Source organism: Labeo rohita, chromosome 8, assembly GCF_022985175.1.
Source record: "Labeo rohita strain BAU-BD-2019 chromosome 8, IGBB_LRoh.1.0, whole genome shotgun sequence".
Classification (NCBI taxonomy): Eukaryota; Metazoa; Chordata; class Actinopteri; order Cypriniformes; family Cyprinidae; genus Labeo; species Labeo rohita.
Window position 1 is genome coordinate 35,951,541 of NC_066876.1, and position 19,205 is coordinate 35,970,745.

The 19,205-nt window shown below is 32.1% G+C and overlaps 1 protein-coding gene across 1 annotated transcript in view; it reads right to left on the bottom strand.

The window, feature by feature from the left end:
• dock5 (dedicator of cytokinesis 5) overlaps nucleotides 1-19,205 on the bottom strand; it is an 87,377-nt gene that overhangs the window by 12,120 nt on the left and 56,052 nt on the right. The window contains exons 34-46 of the mRNA XM_051117137.1: nucleotides 16,630-16,786; nucleotides 16,418-16,458; nucleotides 16,237-16,327; nucleotides 15,598-15,717; nucleotides 14,458-14,547; nucleotides 11,027-11,131; nucleotides 10,341-10,482; nucleotides 8,182-8,263; nucleotides 8,021-8,105; nucleotides 7,162-7,248; nucleotides 5,173-5,349; nucleotides 4,861-4,944; nucleotides 2,454-2,591 (exon numbers count right to left, since the gene is read on the bottom strand). Coding sequence (XP_050973094.1) covers nucleotides 2,454-2,591; nucleotides 4,861-4,944; nucleotides 5,173-5,349; nucleotides 7,162-7,248; nucleotides 8,021-8,105; nucleotides 8,182-8,263; nucleotides 10,341-10,482; nucleotides 11,027-11,131; nucleotides 14,458-14,547; nucleotides 15,598-15,717; nucleotides 16,237-16,327; nucleotides 16,418-16,458; nucleotides 16,630-16,786 — 1,399 coding nt within the window. The remainder of the gene's footprint in view (nucleotides 1-2,453; nucleotides 2,592-4,860; nucleotides 4,945-5,172; nucleotides 5,350-7,161; nucleotides 7,249-8,020; nucleotides 8,106-8,181; nucleotides 8,264-10,340; nucleotides 10,483-11,026; nucleotides 11,132-14,457; nucleotides 14,548-15,597; nucleotides 15,718-16,236; nucleotides 16,328-16,417; nucleotides 16,459-16,629; nucleotides 16,787-19,205) is intronic.

A 19,205-nucleotide genomic window follows, 5' to 3' on the forward strand; every position in this document is an offset into this window, starting at 1 on the left:
CTAGCTCTGTAATGTGCATGTGTACAGTGTGCACTCTGGTTCAATACAGTTAGTGTATGTTGAAAAACTCCCATCTAATCCTCTCCCCTCCAAAATCGTCCTACATCGCTGCAAAAGTACCATCCCAGTATTTACAAAGTGAACGTGCAAAAAAAGGTCAAACGCCCTTTACAAAAAAAAAGGTAAAATAGCGAATTAGGATGATTTTGAAGTTGGAGGAGAAAATCAGATGGGAGTTTTTCGTCATACCCTAACTAAGATCTGGACATCGTACGGCCCCTGGGCCACATCCGGCCCTCTGGCTATCCTTGACTGGCCCATGTGAGGTAAATGGTGACAAAAGTCAATCGCAAATAGTTGTAATTAGGTGCACGCAATACAAGCGCACTGCTTTTATTTTCAAGGTGCTATTATTATTATTATTGTTATTAATAATAATTTACATCCGTTTGTGTAACAGTTTCTCAAATGTGTTTGCGATCATACAGCTTTCAAGAAAGCCGTAAGAAATTCATTTTTTTCTTTTTCTTATTTTTGTCTAAATATTTTTCTTCATTACACATCTTGTTTTATCTTCTTTCGTATCACTGCATGATGCAAATAATGTTTGTCATTTTTAGAAACATTTGTACAATATAATATATTCAGCACATTTTACTTAACCTATTTTGTACCTATCTTAATTATTTAAGCCATAAATTAGTCATTAAAACATTACATTTTTTTTAAAGGGATCATCGGATGCCCATTTTCCACAAGTTGATATGACTCTTTAGGGTCTTAATGAAAGGTTTCTAATATACTTTGATTAAAAATTCTCAATGGTTTTGTAAAACAACACCCTTTTTACCTTGTCAAAATAAGCTTTGCAAAAATCATCTCATTTTAAGGAGTTGTTTCTTTAAATGCAAATGAGCTCTTTCTGTAAACTCATAACAACAACAAATGTCGCTTTTGTAGACGAATGAGAACTAACAGGATGTGCTTTCAGCCATCTCTGTCTCTGTAGCACATCACAAAAAAGAACCAAAATTCATCGTATGACTGCATCACAGACATGAGAAATATATCTATAGAAAGTTTAAAATGTCTACTTTTAAGCAAACAAATTCAAAACAAAATCAAATACCCCCTGATTATGAAATCTGTATGAAGGTTGCATTTCTCTCTAAAAGTGCGTCCAGTAGGCTACTCTGGAGATGATAGTTAGCATTGTATATTTCATCTTTGCAGCCGACAAGGACACATAAACATTAGTTTATGAATAAATAATTAAAATATCCTTTATTCCCTACACATTCATAAACATTAGGCGACATTTGTCTGTGCTTTGTGGCAAACTTAATGCGCGTGCTTGAGCACGGAAAATATTAAGATTCGTTTTGGATTATTAGCTTTAATATAAACATGCAATAAGTTAATAATTTCTTAAATGAACGACTAGTTAAGCCCTATTAAATAACCTAGACGTCTCCATTTTTAAAGCATTTTATACGAATTTCCGGAGTTGGATAAATTCCGCTTTCGGAATTGTCACGTCCGTAACATTGATTTTTTTTCCTCAGAAACAAACAAATTCACTGAAGAAAAAAAAGGCCTATATATGTTTTATGATAAGCCAACCTTTCTCCATCCGGCAGATATTGTTGCTTTTATACTGATACTTTTCTGATGTCTGGACACTATTTTCGGGGGGTTTAGAAAAATGTAAATAGATGGTACAAGTTATTGGTAATGAATACATTCTATGAGAATTTATGTTTCAGGTTTTGACTGCGAATGTCACGTCCATAACGCTGAAACTGCGTGACGCTACTCTTTGAAATACTTGATCATTTCACTAGATAAGATCCTTCTTCCTCGGCTGGGATCATTTAGACCATATGAAGCTGCATTAAACTGCATTTTGTTTCAAACTCGTGTGCACCATAGAAGTCCACTATATGGAGAACATGCTCAAATGTTTTCCTCAAAAAAACAATTTCTTTACGACTGAAGAAAGAAAGACATGAACATCTCGGATGACAAGGGGGTGAGTACATTATCTGTAAATCTTTGTTCTGGAAGTGAACTAATCCTTTAAAATATTCCTACTTTTGAGGACCAAACATCTGGCATACACCAAAAAAACTTCCTAATGAAGCGACTAAAAATTGTGGGTTTTAATACATCTGTGGGGAACAAATCAACCTGCAAGCATAGCAAAAACCTGACACACACAGACAACAGTCACTTCATCAAAGCAGATCTGTCCTCCCTCATGTAGTCTACAGTCTCACAAAACCAAACCTTGTACTGTCTTAGCTGATTTCAAAACTCCTTCAAAGAAACTGTCGCACAATATCCCGTATGAATCACTTCCTCAGATCTAAAAAGATTTCCACCCAGAAACTGCAAACCCTAGGTCTGTTTCTCACAAATCCCTCCTTTAGAGTCAAATCCATCAGACTCACTAGAGTAATGACACCGTAGAGTTTCTCCACTTTAGCACGCAGGTCCTGGAAGCAGGTGACGAGTCTGTTGTGAAGGGGTTTGAGCTGCTCCGTGGATTTCTCTCCGTGGATCCGGATCCCCTCATCAAGCAGCGGAACCTGAGATGGAACAGACATGAAAGTATTTTCAACATTAAAAATTCAACATGCAATGAATTTAAGACTTTGATGCTTTTACAGTATCTGATTTCAATATGACAAAACATACAGTAGAATGGTATGAATGTGGCAAGAGATTTTGAAATAGACATACAGTAGTCAGCATTTGAACTGGATCAAAAACCTTTCATCAAAGTTGTCCTAAAACCTGTTCTTGTCTTAAGACAACTTTGACGAACTTTTTTGATCCACTTCAAATGTTGGCTACTATATTTTCAGATGTCACGTGTTAAAGGTTAAATTTGCTTTGCATTAGTACATACAAGCTTCTAGTAATAATAAAGAATAAAAATCCAAATCCAAAGATAACCAAAACAACAGGGTTATTTAACCAAGGTAAAAAATAAAGTATACTGAAATGCACTTAAAAAAAATACTCAAGTACAAGCAAGTACATTTGTAGTTCATTCAAATTTTTTTGTGCTAAATAAAATTGCAAAAGTTATACACTATAAATACACTTCAGTAGTGCTTAAGTGCACTTAAAAAAGTATATTAAATACACTAATACTTAAATATATTTTTAGTGCATTGAAATAAAGCATACTACCTCAAAAATAAAGTTTAATTTGTGTTTCTTAAAAGTGGTCTTTGAATGCTTTAAAAATGAGTTCAATCTTAGTAGACTTTTAAATAGTAATCCTAAGTTTAAATTCATTTGATTTTATTAAAAAATACATATCTAATGTACTAGTTATAAGTACATTTTCCCAACTGTAGTATTTAAGTACACTTAATATAAATGCACTAATTAGCACCAACACTTGAATTGATTTTTTTAGTGTAGAAAGCCAAAAATAAAGTGTTTTATAAGTGCATTGCTTAAAAGTGAGCTATGATGGATTTTCATATATATTTTCAGTTTTATTTGAATGGACTTTCATGAAAAATACAGAAGAAATGTATTAAAAGTAAAACCCTGTGGGTGTTTACATGCACATTCATTAAATTTACAGTCATTTAATGTATACAAATATGTGGGAAATACATTATAAATACATTTTGTATATATTTGTTATATATTATTCTTATATTTTAAATAATTCATAAGTCTATTTTCTATGTATGATGATTTTTTAAGTGTCTGGAAGATGGGTTCAAGTGTACAACAAGTGGTAATTATACACAAATTTTTAATACAGAAACAGTATGTTAAAATCACATTTTAGTTTATATTCATGGTGTCTCAAAATAACACAGTTAGATGTTCTTAAGATTATCTTAAGAAGTACTAAAGAATAATTTTTTAGTATATTAAGTACAAAATTAGTGTGTGAAAATAGAGCACTTTAAGTAGATGAAATAAAGTGTATTTTAGTGCACTTTTTTCATCTGGGAATAAGTACTACTTTTTACATAAGTACTAAGATTTCTGGACATTTTTTATTTATTTATTTATTTATTTAAATGAATGCTTTTATCTAGCAAAGACTGCTACTTTATATAAATACATACTATTCTTTTAAACTGTCTATTCATCAAAGCCTAATATTAAGCAACACAACTGTTTTCAATATTGATAATAAGAAGTAGAAATGTTTTTGAGCATTTGGTGTCAAAATTTTTGAACAACATCTTGGTGTCAGTTTTTATGCTTATTTCAGATGCATTACATTGATCAAAAGTGACAGCAGAGACATTAAAAATGTCCCCAAAGATTTTTAATTTCAAATAAATGCTTTTCCTTTTGAACTTTCTATTCATCAAAGAACCCTGGAAAATGGCTTTCACAAAAGTATTAAGCAAAGCTGTCTGCAAAACCGACAACAGCAAAGGAAATCAGCGCATTAGAATGATTTCTGAAGGATCATGCGACACTGAAGACTGAAGTAATGATGCTGAAAATTCAGCTTTGCATCACACAAATAAATTACATTTTAAAATATATTAAAATTGAAAACAGTTATTTTAAATTGTAATAATATTTCAGAATTTGTACTGTTTTTACTGCATTTTTGAGACATATGAAGACTAACATTTATAAGAAACAGAAATGTTTTTTGAGCAAATCAGCACAGAATGATTTCTAAAGGATCATGTCACATTAAAGACTGGAGTAATGATGCTAAAATTCAGCTTTGCATCGAAGGAATAAATTATATTTGAAATAGATTCAAGTAAATATATATATATATATATATATATATATATATATATATAGTTTATTGTGTAAACATTTCAACACAATACACAACTGCAGAAGTGTCACCTGCAATGCGATCAGGTGTTTTAAGACTTCAATGCGTTCCAGGTGGTCAGGGTTCTTCTTCATGTAGGCCTCTGTGAAAAACGCCTGAGGGGTGAAACAAAAATTTCAATTAATATCAGCCGGTGCTCCAGCAGACCTAAAGCCTCCAGGCACGCATCAATTTTTCATATCTGACCAGGAGAAAAGGTACAGAGCAACTGTGGAGCACATCTGACTGATTCAGCTGAGCATTAGCAGGTGGATAGCTTGATTTTGGCTTGATTTCTTTTGGTTAAAAATTAACAGAAGCAGCAGAAGAAGAGAATGTCTGACCTTCTCATAGTTGGAAAAGCCACCCATGACAGCCGGGTCCACGATTCCATTGAGCATCATGGAGAGGGGGTGCACGGGAAGAGAGCGGTCACACCCCTGCTGCTGCACCAGGTTACTCAGCTTCTCATTGGCCAGCTCCATGGTTTCTATTGCGTTGTCCAAAGGGCTGATCTCTTCCTACAAACGAGTTACACCGTTAGACAGATTATGATTTTAAAACCTGATTATAATACCATTTACTACTTTTTTGGAATGAAATTAATACTTTTATTCAGCAAAGATGCATTAAACTAATCAAAAGTAACAAGAAACTTCTACTGTGTGCTTCTTGAGCAGCAAATCAGCATATTAGAATGATTTCTGAAGGATCATGTGACACTAAAGACTGGAGTAATGGAATAACATGAATAAATTACATTTTTAAATGTATTCAAATAGCAACTGTTATAATATTTCTAGGGCCCTATGATTTCCGTGATGCGGACAGAATCGCGTAATCCAGTCATAACAACAGAATTTACAGTTTAATGCGGAATGTCACAGAATTGATAAAAGTTTGGACTAATTAATCAAAAGTAGGTCATTACACAACTCAAATCGCGATATGGACTACTATCTGTAATCATTAAGCCGCAAAAGACTTATTATATATGAATCCTGCATGGAAAAAAACATTTCATAAGTAAGGGGGGTTTAACTGAAAAAAAAAAATAAAACAGAATTTGGGAAAAAATAAAACTGATTTTATAGGGCCCTATATATTTCATAATATTACTGTTTTTTTTCTGTATTGTCGATTAAATAAATGCAGCCTTGCTGAACAATTACCTAAATAATAATTTATTAAATACACTACTGATAATTGTAATTTATGCAAATATTATTAATATTTTATTCAGCTATGCTGTTAAAAATAAAAAATATTATTTAGGCAAGGCAAGTTTATTTATATAGCACATTTCATACACAAAGGTAATTCAAAGTGCTTTACATAAAAGGAAGCAGAATAGTCAAGAAAACAATAATAAAAACAATAATTCACAAAGAAGCAGTAGAATGATCATAAAAACAATAATCACAGCAATAAAACAAAAAAAAAAATTAAAACTTAATTTCTTTACTTTGTATCAATTTAACACATCTTGCTGAAAGTATTCATTTCTTTTACAAAAAAAATGTACTGCGTCCAAAGTTTTGAACAGTAGTGTATACTGTTACGAAAGATTTCTATTTTAAATTAATGCGGTTCTTTTTAACTTTTTATTCAAAGAATCCTGAAAAAAGGTTCCAAAAAAATAAAAAGCATCACAACTGTTTTCAACATTAATAATAAATTAGCGTATTAGAATGATTTCTGAAGGATCATGTGACGCTGAAGACTGGAGTAATGATGCTAAAAATTCAGCTTTGCATCACAAAAATAAATTATATTTTAAAGTATGTTAAAATAGAAAACCATAATTTTAAACTGCAATAATATTTCACAATATTACTGATTTCTGTATTTTTAATCCAATGAATGCAGCCATGATGTGCAGAAGAAACTTCTTTAAAAAAACATCACAAATCTTACTGATCCCAAACAGTGTATACTGTATATAATAGATAAAACCAAAATTAATATATATTTGTAAAAAAAATAAATAATAATAATAATAATAATTATTATTATATATAATTTTCATAATAAAAATTCTAGTAAATAAAAGGAGAAAAAAAGTCAAACTTTTGAAAGTTTACATTTATAAGAAAGACATAAAACAGCATTATCTAAAGACTGAAATATTGTTACATCAGCAGAAATATTATTGCAGAGGCAGAAAAAGTCATTACAATTTGATAAAATATATGATGAAAGACAAAGACAGTAAAATGCACTAATGAAATGAGCACAATAAGGTACATTTTGTGAAATCTTTAAAATAAGTATTTAGTTCATACACATTTGACACTTCAACACAGTTTTAAAGTTCAGTTTTAGTGACTCACCACAGACATGGATTTCACTTCAAACCACTTGAGGATACCCGGGAAGCGGTACGCCGTTATATAGGTAGTCCTTTCGATCCACATGGTCTGTGAGGTCAAAGGCAGAAAGCCACATTTACACAGAGGGGTTCCAAGATCTAAAGGTCAATCATCTCCATTTATGAATAATTATACAGGGTTGAATTACAGGCTCCCATGTAGAAAGCCAGCGAAATGGTTCCATGAATCAGAACAACATTCAATTTTACTGGCGAAAAAGGCAATTCTTTAACGTTAGCAAGCATCCACTCTCTTTTAAAAGTGTTATTAGGTATTGAATTCATCATTATCATCAGGGGGTGACAATCTGAACATTTTAAATGACTGCTTTGTCCTTTGTTATTTACCTCTTAAATTTGTAGAAACCTCTAAAAGGACGACGACCAAATCACTATTCAGTATGTGGAAAAGTGCACATTGAGTAATATGTAATATGATTTTATTTAATTTTTCACAGTTTGAAAGAAAATACCTCCGTGATGCATTTGAATTACTCCTTTAAAATTTGGAAATAACCTGTTTTTCAGATGCAAATTTCAGGTTTGTCATGACTGGGATCCCTGCATTCATTTCCTCAGCAGGTCACAAATAATCTCGGAGAAAACCATCAGCCATTTACTCAGAGGGTTTGAGTCTGACACTTCAAACTGAAGATTGCTAAAACGCATATATAATGTCAACAATGTCATAAGAAAAACAACAGCCAAGTCTAATCTGAAATCAGCTTTTTCACGCACCCTAATTATCCTCATCTGCCTTATCGCTCAACCGCTGCACTTCAGTAACTTCGATAACACCAACAATATAAATCATAACTCACAGCAAACTCATTGTCAGGATCTTTTGCTCCTTTCCTGAACGGTCTTGAATACTGGAACTTTTCCACCTCGTTTGTCCTGTAATAACTGAGAAAACAACAGAAGATCTACAAGAGCATTATTTATTAGAGATCTGAGTGGTGACGAGTGTGTGGATTCATACTTGAGGATTTGTTCAGGAAGTTCCTTGTCCTTGAACTGTGAAGGTAAGTTTAAGACAGGCTTCACCGTGAAACACTGAATATCTGCGAAGAATTGATTAAGGGTAGAAAACTGTTCATATTTCTGTGTAATTTGGCCCCAAACAGCATTCAGAAACAAAACTTGTTTAATTTAAAGAGCAAACACTACCGTTCACAAGTTTGCAGTTGGTAGGTCAACCAAAGCAAGCATTTTAATGAGCACTGGATGCAAAAACTTCTGCATCATTTTGGACCTTTGAATCTTAAAGTTTGCAGAAAAAAGTATTTTAAATGTAGTGGTTAAAGAGTAACAACTAAAAATGTCTGCCACTGCATTCAATAAAATATCAAGCCAAGCAGCAACTAAACATTCCTGTTTTGCTTAAAAGTGTTATTAGCCTTTAAAATAAAGCGTTCGATTTTTTTTTTTTTATCTAATGCAATGACACTCAATGGTGTCACAAGTACAGTTGAGGTCAAAAGTTTACATCCCCTTTTCAAATTCTGCAAAATGTTATTTTACCAAAATAAGAGGGAAGTTTATGTAGTACTGACCTGAACAAGATGTTTCACACAAAAGATGTTGACATATAGTCTACAAAAGAAAACAATTGATTAATATCTGAATTTATAAAAATGACCCCGTTCAAAAGTTTACATACACTTGATTCTTAATACTGTGTTGTTCCTGAATGATCCACAGCTGTGTTTTTTTGTTTAGTGGCAGTTGCTTGTGAGTTCCTTGTTTGTCGTGAACAGTTAAACCACCTGCTGTTCTTCAAAAAATCCTTCAGGTCCCACAAATTCTTTGGTTTTCCAGCATTTTTGTGTTTTGAACCCTTTCCAACAATGACTGTATGATTTTGAGATCCATCTTTTCACACTGAGGACAACTAAAGGACTCATATGCAACTATTACAGAAGGTTCAAACACTCACTGATGCTCCAGAAGGAAAAACCATGCATTAAGAGCTGGGGGTGAAAACTTTTAAACAGAATGAAGATGTGTACATTTTCTTAATTTGCGTAAACATCATATTTTTTTCATTTAGTACTGCCCTTCAGAGGCTACAGAAGATGTAGAAGATGATTACATGTTTCCCAGAAGACAAAATAAGTTAAATTTACCCTGATCTTCAAATTTCAAAAGTTTTCACCCCCCAGCTGAATCGTTTTTCCTTCTGGAGCGTCAGTGAGTGTTTGAACCTTCTGTAATAGTTTCTGGGACCTGAAGGATTTTTCTAAAGATCAGCAGTCAGTTTAACTGTTCAGGACAAACAAGGAACTCATGAACAATTATCACTAAACAAAAAAACACAGCTGTGGCTTATTCAGGTAAGAAAGCAGTATTAAGAATCAAGGGGATATAAACTTTTGAACCAGTCCTGTCCCTGTCCCTGTCCCAGGTAATTTTTATAAATTCAATTTTCTCTCATGGACTATATGTAAACATCTTTTACGTGAAATATCAGATCAGTACCAAATAAACAATAACATGCATTTTGTATGATCCCTCCTATTTTGGTAAAATAATTAACATAAATACTGCATGTAAATATACAGTACCATTTAAAGGTTTGGTGTTTTTGAAAGAAGTATCTTATAAGCTCACCAAGGCTGCATTTATTTGATCAAAATATAGTTAAAATGACAATATTAGAAATATTATTACAACTTTAAATAGCTGTGTTCTGTTTTAATATACTTCAAAATTGTATTTATTCCTGTGACTCAAAGCTGAATTTTCAGCCTCAGTAGTCTTCAGTGTCACATGATCCTTCAAAAATCGTTCCGATATGCTGATTTGCTGCTCAAGAAACAATATCTATGTTGAAAACAGTTGTGCAGCTCAATATTTATGTAGAAAAATAAGTTCAAAATCCAATAATTTTATTTTAAATGTCTTTAACGTCACTTTTGATCAATTTAATGCATCCTTTCAGAATAAAAACATTAGTTTCTTAGTTTGACCCTAAACTTTTGAACATTACAGTATTTCATTTAACAACCATTTTAAATACAAATAAAAAAATATATAAAAATAATTTCAAATAAGATAAATAAGACAAATAAATAAAAAATATTCTACTCAATTTGGCCTACAATATCAGTATTTAGCTGGGTTAAGGGTCAAGGATACGTTGACCGGTTGAGTTACAGATGTTGTCACCAGGGGGCGATGTGCTGGTCATCCTCACTGCGTTGGGAAACTGAGACAACAACTTCAAGCTGAAGTCCTCCAGCCACTCATACTCTTTACCACGGTAAATGAACATTTTGTTCTGTTGGAAACAAGCAGTGTAAATTAAGTAAAAACTGATGAAGACAGTATGAATGGCCACATGGTTTCCTGAAACTTTTAGTTATTAACATACTAGCTTCCTCCTCTACTCGAGTGATATCCATGGCTTGATATCTGGCATGCACAACCAATAACAAATGCAGAGAGTCTTTCATTCATTTCATTAGACGTCTAAGGAGCTCTCGTATCTGTAAAAGTGTAGCACCAGGGTTTCCAAACCCCTGACTGTGAAAACAAAAGTATTATTTTCTTGTTAAAACCCAATTACTCCGAGAGCTCTTTGGGGAAAGCTGTAATCAAAATATCTGTTTTCCACTGGCAACGCTTGATGCTGAAATGCCAAACATCGAGCCGACCCTGCCAGCATGTTTGTGTCACCATTTAATCCACAGTTTACAGATTTCACACCACGTAAACAACAGAAAATTAGACACTTGTGCACCAAATGGAGGAAAAACTTTCCAAGTTGTCGTTTAAAATTCATGTCCCTCTTTAAAGCCATTAAAAAATGCTAAATTACTCACCCTGAGGAAAGTCGGGAAACCCTGTCCATAGTACCCCACTGCGAAATATTCCGGCTGGGGTCTCATTGCGTGCATGATGTTCTCATAATACTGCGCCTGCTGTTTCTGTGTACAAAAACAACTGGTGTTTTCACATTTGAATTTGCAGTTGAGGCATTTAAAAGTCAAGCATAAAAGGAACAGTACAGCTGAAAATGAAAACACTGTCATCATTTGCTCACCCTCATGTCATTTCAAACCCGTACGACAAAAAATGAGAAGTTTATGTGTGTTCGCGACGCTCTTATTTAGGTGAATCGGGGATGGCTGTGAACTGCACTGCAATTCTAATGAAGTCATTCAAGTGAGGAAAATCTAAATATCCACCATTATCCGCCAATATTCATCTATTTCTATTAAGAAATTCACAATGCATAGCTTGCGTTGACCCCTAATGCACATAATCCTGCAAACACAAAAGCTTTAGTCAACTTCAATTACTGTTATCTGCCCCCGTAGCGCCTTTGATCAAAGCACTTAACCCCTGCTTCTTCACTTGGAAAGACCAACAATTATGGTCCTTTTAGTAGCTTATTTTAAGAGGTTAATAATAATCAAGGTCTTAGTAGTCATTAAGAAAAATGTTCAAATCGCGAAATTGTGGTATTAATTGTTTTCGATATGATGTAACGCTTTTAATTGTGGCAACCCTGAAGAATCGCAATTACTGCAATAATTTTGAATGTTCTTGAGATTCTGTGAATCATTTCACCCATTTCTAGATCACACAAGAGCCTGTAATTTAGACCTATGTATTAGTCATAAAAGGAGATGATTAACCTTCAGTTCCCAGAACGCTTCTGTGTAAATGTGGCTCTCACAAACCGTGTGGCTTTTTTTGTTGTTATATGTGGCACTGCAATTGTGATTTCTTGACTACCGAGAGATACAGAGATAACGTTGAGGGTTTATTTCGCTCTTACAATATAACATAGAAGTTTGTATGCACTACAGTGCTGCTTTTGATAATTAACTTAATTAACTCTTAATTAAATCTTTTTTTCCAGATTTTAATTACTGAAAAGATGTTTTATAGTATTAGTGAAATGAATAACAGTTTTATAAAATGAAAAATGTACCCTTTGAAAATGTTAAAGGATTAGAAATGCTAATAGTTAAACACAAGTACTAAAGTACTAAAATGACTACAACTGAAATACAAATAAATTTAAGCTTTATGAAACAAAAACTAATAAAAATGACATGAGCATATAACAAAACTTCAAAAACTTAAAATTGAACTTAAAATGAAAAATGAAAATATAAAAACTATCAAATTAAAAATAAAATCCGGCATCAAACAAAATAAAATATTAATATTAATAAAAAATAAATGTTAATAAATACTGTAAATAATACTCAAACAACTCTTACTACATTTATTGTTTTATGCTGTTTTTGTCATTTATGGAGTTTGACAGCATCCCAGTTGACTTTAAATGTATGGAAATACTTTTGCAGCCTAAAAATAAATAGCTTATTTTTGCATAAAATGTTTGTTCACCAAATCAGCATCATGGTCAGTATATATAGTTGAAACTAAAACCAGTTCAAAAAAATAAATAAATAAAATCATTTGTTACTTGAAATAAAATAAACATTATCTAAAACAAAATAAAATATAAAAACTTTATTTTTTATTATTTTTATTATTAATTTAATCTAGTTCCCAAGGTAGCATTTCTTATTTTTTATATTTATTTATTTATTATATTTTATTTTTCTTCAGGTTAACCTAAAGCACTAAGAAGAAAAATAAATATAAATAAATAAATAAAATGTTTGTGCGGCAAATCAGCAATAGGGTTATTGTAGTTAGCTGAAACTAAAACCAGTTAAATAAATAAATAAAATAATTTATTTAAAAAAAACAATATTTTTTTTTGTAATAAAATAATCATTATCTCAAACAAAATAAAATATTTAAAAAATATATATTTTTGTATTATTTTTATTATGAATTTTATTTTATCTAGTTCCTAAGGCAGTATTTCTTATTTTTCTTCAGGTTAACCTGAAGTACTGGAAAAACTAAAGCAAAAATGAATAAAAACTGTATAGAAATGACAAAAAATACAATTTAATATTAATAAAAACTAAAATATGACCTCAATGATACTAAAATAACACACTAATGGTTTCTGAAGGATCATGTGATACCGAAGACTGGAGAAATTATGCAGATAAAAACAGATATCAAACAAATAAAATATTTATATTAACAAATATTATTAAAAATAAGTAATAATAATAAATACTGTAAATAATACTCAAACAACTCTTACTACATTTATGGTTTTATGCTGATTTTTTTTGTCATTTATGGAGTCTGACAGCATCCCAGTTGACTTTAAATGTATGGAAATACTTTTGCAGCCTGAACATTATAATAAATATCTTATTTTTGCACCGTCAAAAAAGACAAAATAAACTACTTAGGATTAGTTTTCTAAAGACACTAAAACATTATAAAAGATTTGTATTCAAAATAAATGCTGTTCTTTTAAAACTTTGTATTAATACTAAATAAATAAAATGTTTGTGCACCAAAACAGCATCAGGATTGTTATAGTTAGTTGAAACTAAAACCACTTAAAAAACATAGGGGCTGAGTAAATGATGACAGAATTAAATGTTTTTTTAAATGTTCTGTTCCTTTAAAACATACTTAAAGCGACAGTCCACCCATTTCCGTAGTGGAACATAAAAGACATTGTGAAGATTTTATGGAGGAAAAAAACAATGAAAGTCAATGGGAACAGAAACTGTTTTGTTACCAACAATCTTCAAAATATGTGAGGGTTAATAAATGACAGTATTTCCATTTTTGTGTGAACTATTCCTTTAAATTATGTTTTTTTTTTTTTTTTTTACTGCACATTCCCTTTTTGCTATACAACAATTTCAAATCAGTGAAGTAATAAGGAAATGTACAGCACATTAAGAACCACAGGATGAGGAAAAGTTGAAAGCTGTTGTCCACCCAATTCATCAGCACCAACAGCAAATTTTTCCGATCTAATTGAAGTCAGCTGCCGAGTGAGAACTTCACAGAGCCGAGGGCAGAACTGAGAGGAGAGTGTGTAACTGCTACAGGAGCTGTTATCACACCAGAATTTCCTTCCTCCTCTTGCTTGCAAATTGCTATGTTTATTTCCTGTGCAGAGTGACGGCTGCTACCCAGCAGACAGGGTTATGAGTTACCAGCCCAAAACGCCAATAAAGATGAAGCGCGTGAAATGAGACGAGCTCAAGGTTCGTCTCGCTAAAATGTCTGTACATCACAGAGCATCTCCTGTTCTGGCAGAAGCTCAGCGGAGGTTTGTCTGTGGCATTACCTTCAGATCACACTAACAAAGAAACAATAGGGAATTCTGACACGTCTGTCTTACCAGCAGTTGGCTGAGCTCTATGAAGTCAAACATTTGGTTTTCGTGCAGTTTAACAAGCTGTTTGGCCATCTCGATGGCCTTCTCCCACATCTGTGGACAAAAGAACAAACGAACAAGCTCAGAGTCTGCCTAATGAATGAGAAAGCCTGTTGATAGCAACAAATTAATTATTATTAATTATTGCATTGAGTTTCCTTTATAGTATGACTTTTTTTTCTTTATAAAAGAATAAAGTTTTCTTTTTAGGTGTAATATTTCACAAGGTTTGTTTAAATTCATTTATGTATTTTTTACTTTGAAAAATTAATCGCAAATGACAGTAAAGACACTTACAATGTTACAAATGATTTGTATTTAAAAATAAATGCTTTTCTTTTAAAACTTTCCATTCATAAAATAATGTATGAATAAATAAATAAATAAATAAATATATAAATGAATTTTTCTTGAGCACCAAATCAGCATCAGGGTTATTACAGTTAGTAGAAAACTAAAACCAGCATTAAAATAATAATAATAACAATAATAATAATATTTTCTGTTACTAAAAAAATAAACATTATCTAAAACAAAAGAAAATATAAAAAGAAAATATATATATTTTTTTTTTTATTATTAATATTATTTCACCTAGTTGCCAAGGCAGTATTTCTTATTTTTTATTAGGTTAACCTGAAGTACTAAAAAAATTAAAATGTATAAACACTGTACATAAATTAACAAAAATTAATTTAATATCAATAAAAAAAATAGTAGGATCTCAATGATACTAAAATAACACTGATCTGCATATTAGAATGGTTTCTGAAGGATCGTGTGACACCGAAGACTGGAGAAATTATGCTGAAAATTCAGCTTTGCAAAACACAGGAATAAATTACTTACTTATTAACTTAAATTAAAATAAAAAATAGTATAAATTTGTAATAATATTTAGCAATTTTACTCTTATTTCATTTAACCAAATAAATGCAGCCTTCTTTTAAAAATCTTAAATTATCTTACCAACCCCAAACTTTTGAATGTTATTGTACTTAAATAGCAACATTTCTGTTCCTTACAGTTGTACAGCCCTAAGAACCGTGTGTAAATGGCATGTAAATGTCTTTACATTGAATGTAGATGTACATCCATACATACTTTGCCCTTGTCCAGATTGCACATTATTTCCTGAAAAAGTCTTTCCTTCAGCTCTTGTTGCGTACACCCCTGAGTTCCGTCCCACGGGATCAGGTGGGGCGCGCACGGCTTTTCGGACCACTAGAAAGAGATTGCAAAACTCACTCATGCTAATCTCACTGATCTCATAATCACCAAACTATGTCGCAACATGAAGCCACATGCTGCAAGGGCAACAAGTATTTCAGTGCAGATATTCAAATGCGAACAGACTAAGTAAACTTTAAACAGAATAATACGATTTTGAGGACTGACAAGCTTAATGTGTGGCTTTTATGAAGATTTGGAGGATAACAACTGACTTTCATTAGTTTTTGAAAATGACCGAACCTGCTTGGTCAGAAAAAAAAATCTACTAATGTCCTTGTCAATGGAGCAAATTGTGAATACATGTAAATGTACAAGTAAAAAGATCAAATCTAAGTTTTAAATGCCCTATTTTTTTGCTCACCACATACCTATCAAACTCCCATTGTGTTATTACTAGTTTGACAGTTTCTTAACAAATGGAGAAACAACTGTAAAGAGTATCCGTGTCTACAGTTCTGAGTGTTAGTGTATTACATGCTATATCTGCAGTTAATAACAGCACGTCCAAACCTCCAACAGTTCAGCGTGGAGCAGCAGGGTGTAGGCAGCCTCTGTGTAGTTCTCACAGTCCAGATGTAGATCACGTAACTTGTACAAATACCTAATGAAAGATCACAAGACGCACAGATTCATGCATCCCATTCTTGTGCCATCAACAAGAAAAGAGCTTTCCATGGTCTAAAACACTTACCGGATATAAATATCCTCCCTTTTCTTCTCTTTGTAAAAGTTCTGTGGATGTGAGAGAGAAGATACTGAGACGGACACAGACTTTATAAAAGTCTCTAAGCAACTTTCATTCCTGATTGGATCCTCACTGGTCTTTTCAGCAGGTTGAGCACATAATAAGGAATATTTATAAATACTGCAGCTGTGTTTGAGTTCACAGGGTCTGGTTCTCACCAGGACATTGACGGTGCAGCTCATGCGGAGCTCGGGGCTCTCATCATGGGTGATGGTGCGGTAAGCCAACAGATTCTCCAGCAGACTACTTAAGAGAAGAGTCAACACCTCACCGGGCTGAGAAAGATACCGGTGCCGTCGACAGTGCTCCAACAACCTGGACATAACATAGAGAGAGTGGTGAACAAAGCACACAAATTAATTACTAAATTTAAATTTTGACTTCAATACTATACCAGACTAAAATATCATACTAATACTGCACCGGTACTACGAAAAAAAAAAAAATAGAACACCAGGATTTTGAATAAGTAATTGAATAATAGATTTTTATTTTTTTAATCTATTAAAGCAAAGCACTCCCCCTTTAAAAAAAATAAAACAAAATAAAATAATAAAGCCAAATCTTATTTCACTATATAGTAATTTATTTCACAACAACAATTTATATCATGACATAGTCATTTGTCGTTATTTTATCTTTGTTATTAATAATAAGAACCTAGATGCAACAAATTAAAGGACAACTACAATAAAAGAAAGACACAAATGAAATAAAGAGGGCCCTTTGAAATCTGTTTTATTTTTTCTCAAATTCCATTTTAATTTTTCTAGACCAGGGGTGGCAAACTCCGGTCCTGGAGAGCCGCAGCCCTGCAGAGTTCAGCTCCAACCCTAATTAAAAATTACCTGCCTGTTGCTTTCTAGTAACCCTTCAGACCTTGATTAGCTTGTTCAGGTGCGTTTGATTAGGGTTGAAGCAAAACTATGCAGGGCTGTGGCTCTCCAGGAGCGACGTTCGCCACCCCTGTTCTAGACTATTTTAAAGGTTACATCATTTTTTTTATTTATTTTTTTTTTTTAAATCAAAAAGCATGTCTAATTAATTGAAATCATGAAGCTTGCAGAATTTAATAGCAATTTATTAAAATATTTAAAGTTTATTATTTTTTTTTTTATTATATGTTTTTAAGGCCCTATCAAATATGTTTTATTATTTTTCTCAAATTCAGTTTTGTTTGAGTCTCTGTTTTCCATTATTTTTCTGGATTCTATTTTAATGGTTTTATTACATTTTAATAATCTAAAGAATGTCTAATGAATTTATAAAGGACAATTAGATTTGATAAAGAATTAATTTATTATAGGATATTTATTTCTTCTTTTTTTTTTCAGAAATACTGTGTTGTGTATTTACAATTTTCTGGTAAATCAATTCTGGTAAGTATTTTTTTTTCTGGTAAATATTCCTTAAACATTGTTTGAATAATATTTTTATTATTAGTAGTAGTACTATCTTTACATTAGGTAACATGTTAATATATTTCTGACTATCAAGTTAAACCAAACTTTTATTTTGACAGGGTGCTGTGAAGACCTTCAGGATCTTCTTTATATAACGACAGTTTTCCGCAAAAGAACCAGTAAAATGCTCATGAAGTGACTCTCAGAGCAGTTCTAGAGATTGTTCATGTGTTCATGTACTCATTTATTGAGGCGGCAGAGGCTGAAAACATAGCGAGCGGCACACGTATGTGTGTAATGTTAGTAAACAAAACTGCGCGTCTGCGCCATTCACTAACACAGACACGCAGAAATACGGCTCTTATTATAATACATTCTTAAAGTACCGGTACTAGTAAAATGCGGAATTGTACCGTGGGGTATCACAATACTTTTTAAGTACCGGTATATCATGCAACACTACTCCAGTAAAAGTATTAATAACTACATTTTCATTTTTACTTCAGTGAAAAAGTACAAAAGCACTTGATTTTAAAAAGTACTGATTTCTGAACTAGTCGGCACTAATAAGTTTAGTGCAGACATTTAATATGCATTAATCTGCAAATAAGCAAACCATTTTTTTTTTACCAAAAGCTATTATATTCTATCAAAACATGAAACTTTAAAATAATAAAATATCAATTTAAGTTACAGATAATTTAAGTGCGCAACCAAGTTAGCATGTAGAATTTTAAAAATGAGGAAAACATGCCAAGAAGGTATTAAAATACAATGTACAAACGCCACATGGGGCAAAAATACTTTACCATTGTAAAAGGAATGCTATGCATGTGTTAATTGCGTTCATTTTTGTGTTATGACTACTTTAACATGTTTTGTGTAATTTTGTGTTAAATGTGTGTTAAAAAGAAATAGAAAAAAATCTGTGTCCAAGACAATATGTGACACTGGACCACAAAACCAGCCAGGACATAGCACAGGATATAACAATATCTGCTTGAGATACAACTATTTGAACATCTGGAACCTGAGGGTACAAAAAATGAAAATACTGAGAAAATCACCTTTAAAGTTGTCCAAATGAAGTTCTTAGCAATGCATATTACTAATCAATAATTAAGTTGTGATGCATTTACAATAGGAGATTTGCAAAATATTTTCATGGAACATGATCTTTACTTAATATCCTAATGATTTTTGGCATAAAAGAAAAAATTAGAATTTTGACCCATGCAATGTATTATTGGCTATTACTACAAATATACCCGTGATACTTAAGACTGGTTTTGTGGTCCAGGGTCACATGTGTGTTAACTATCAGCCAATCA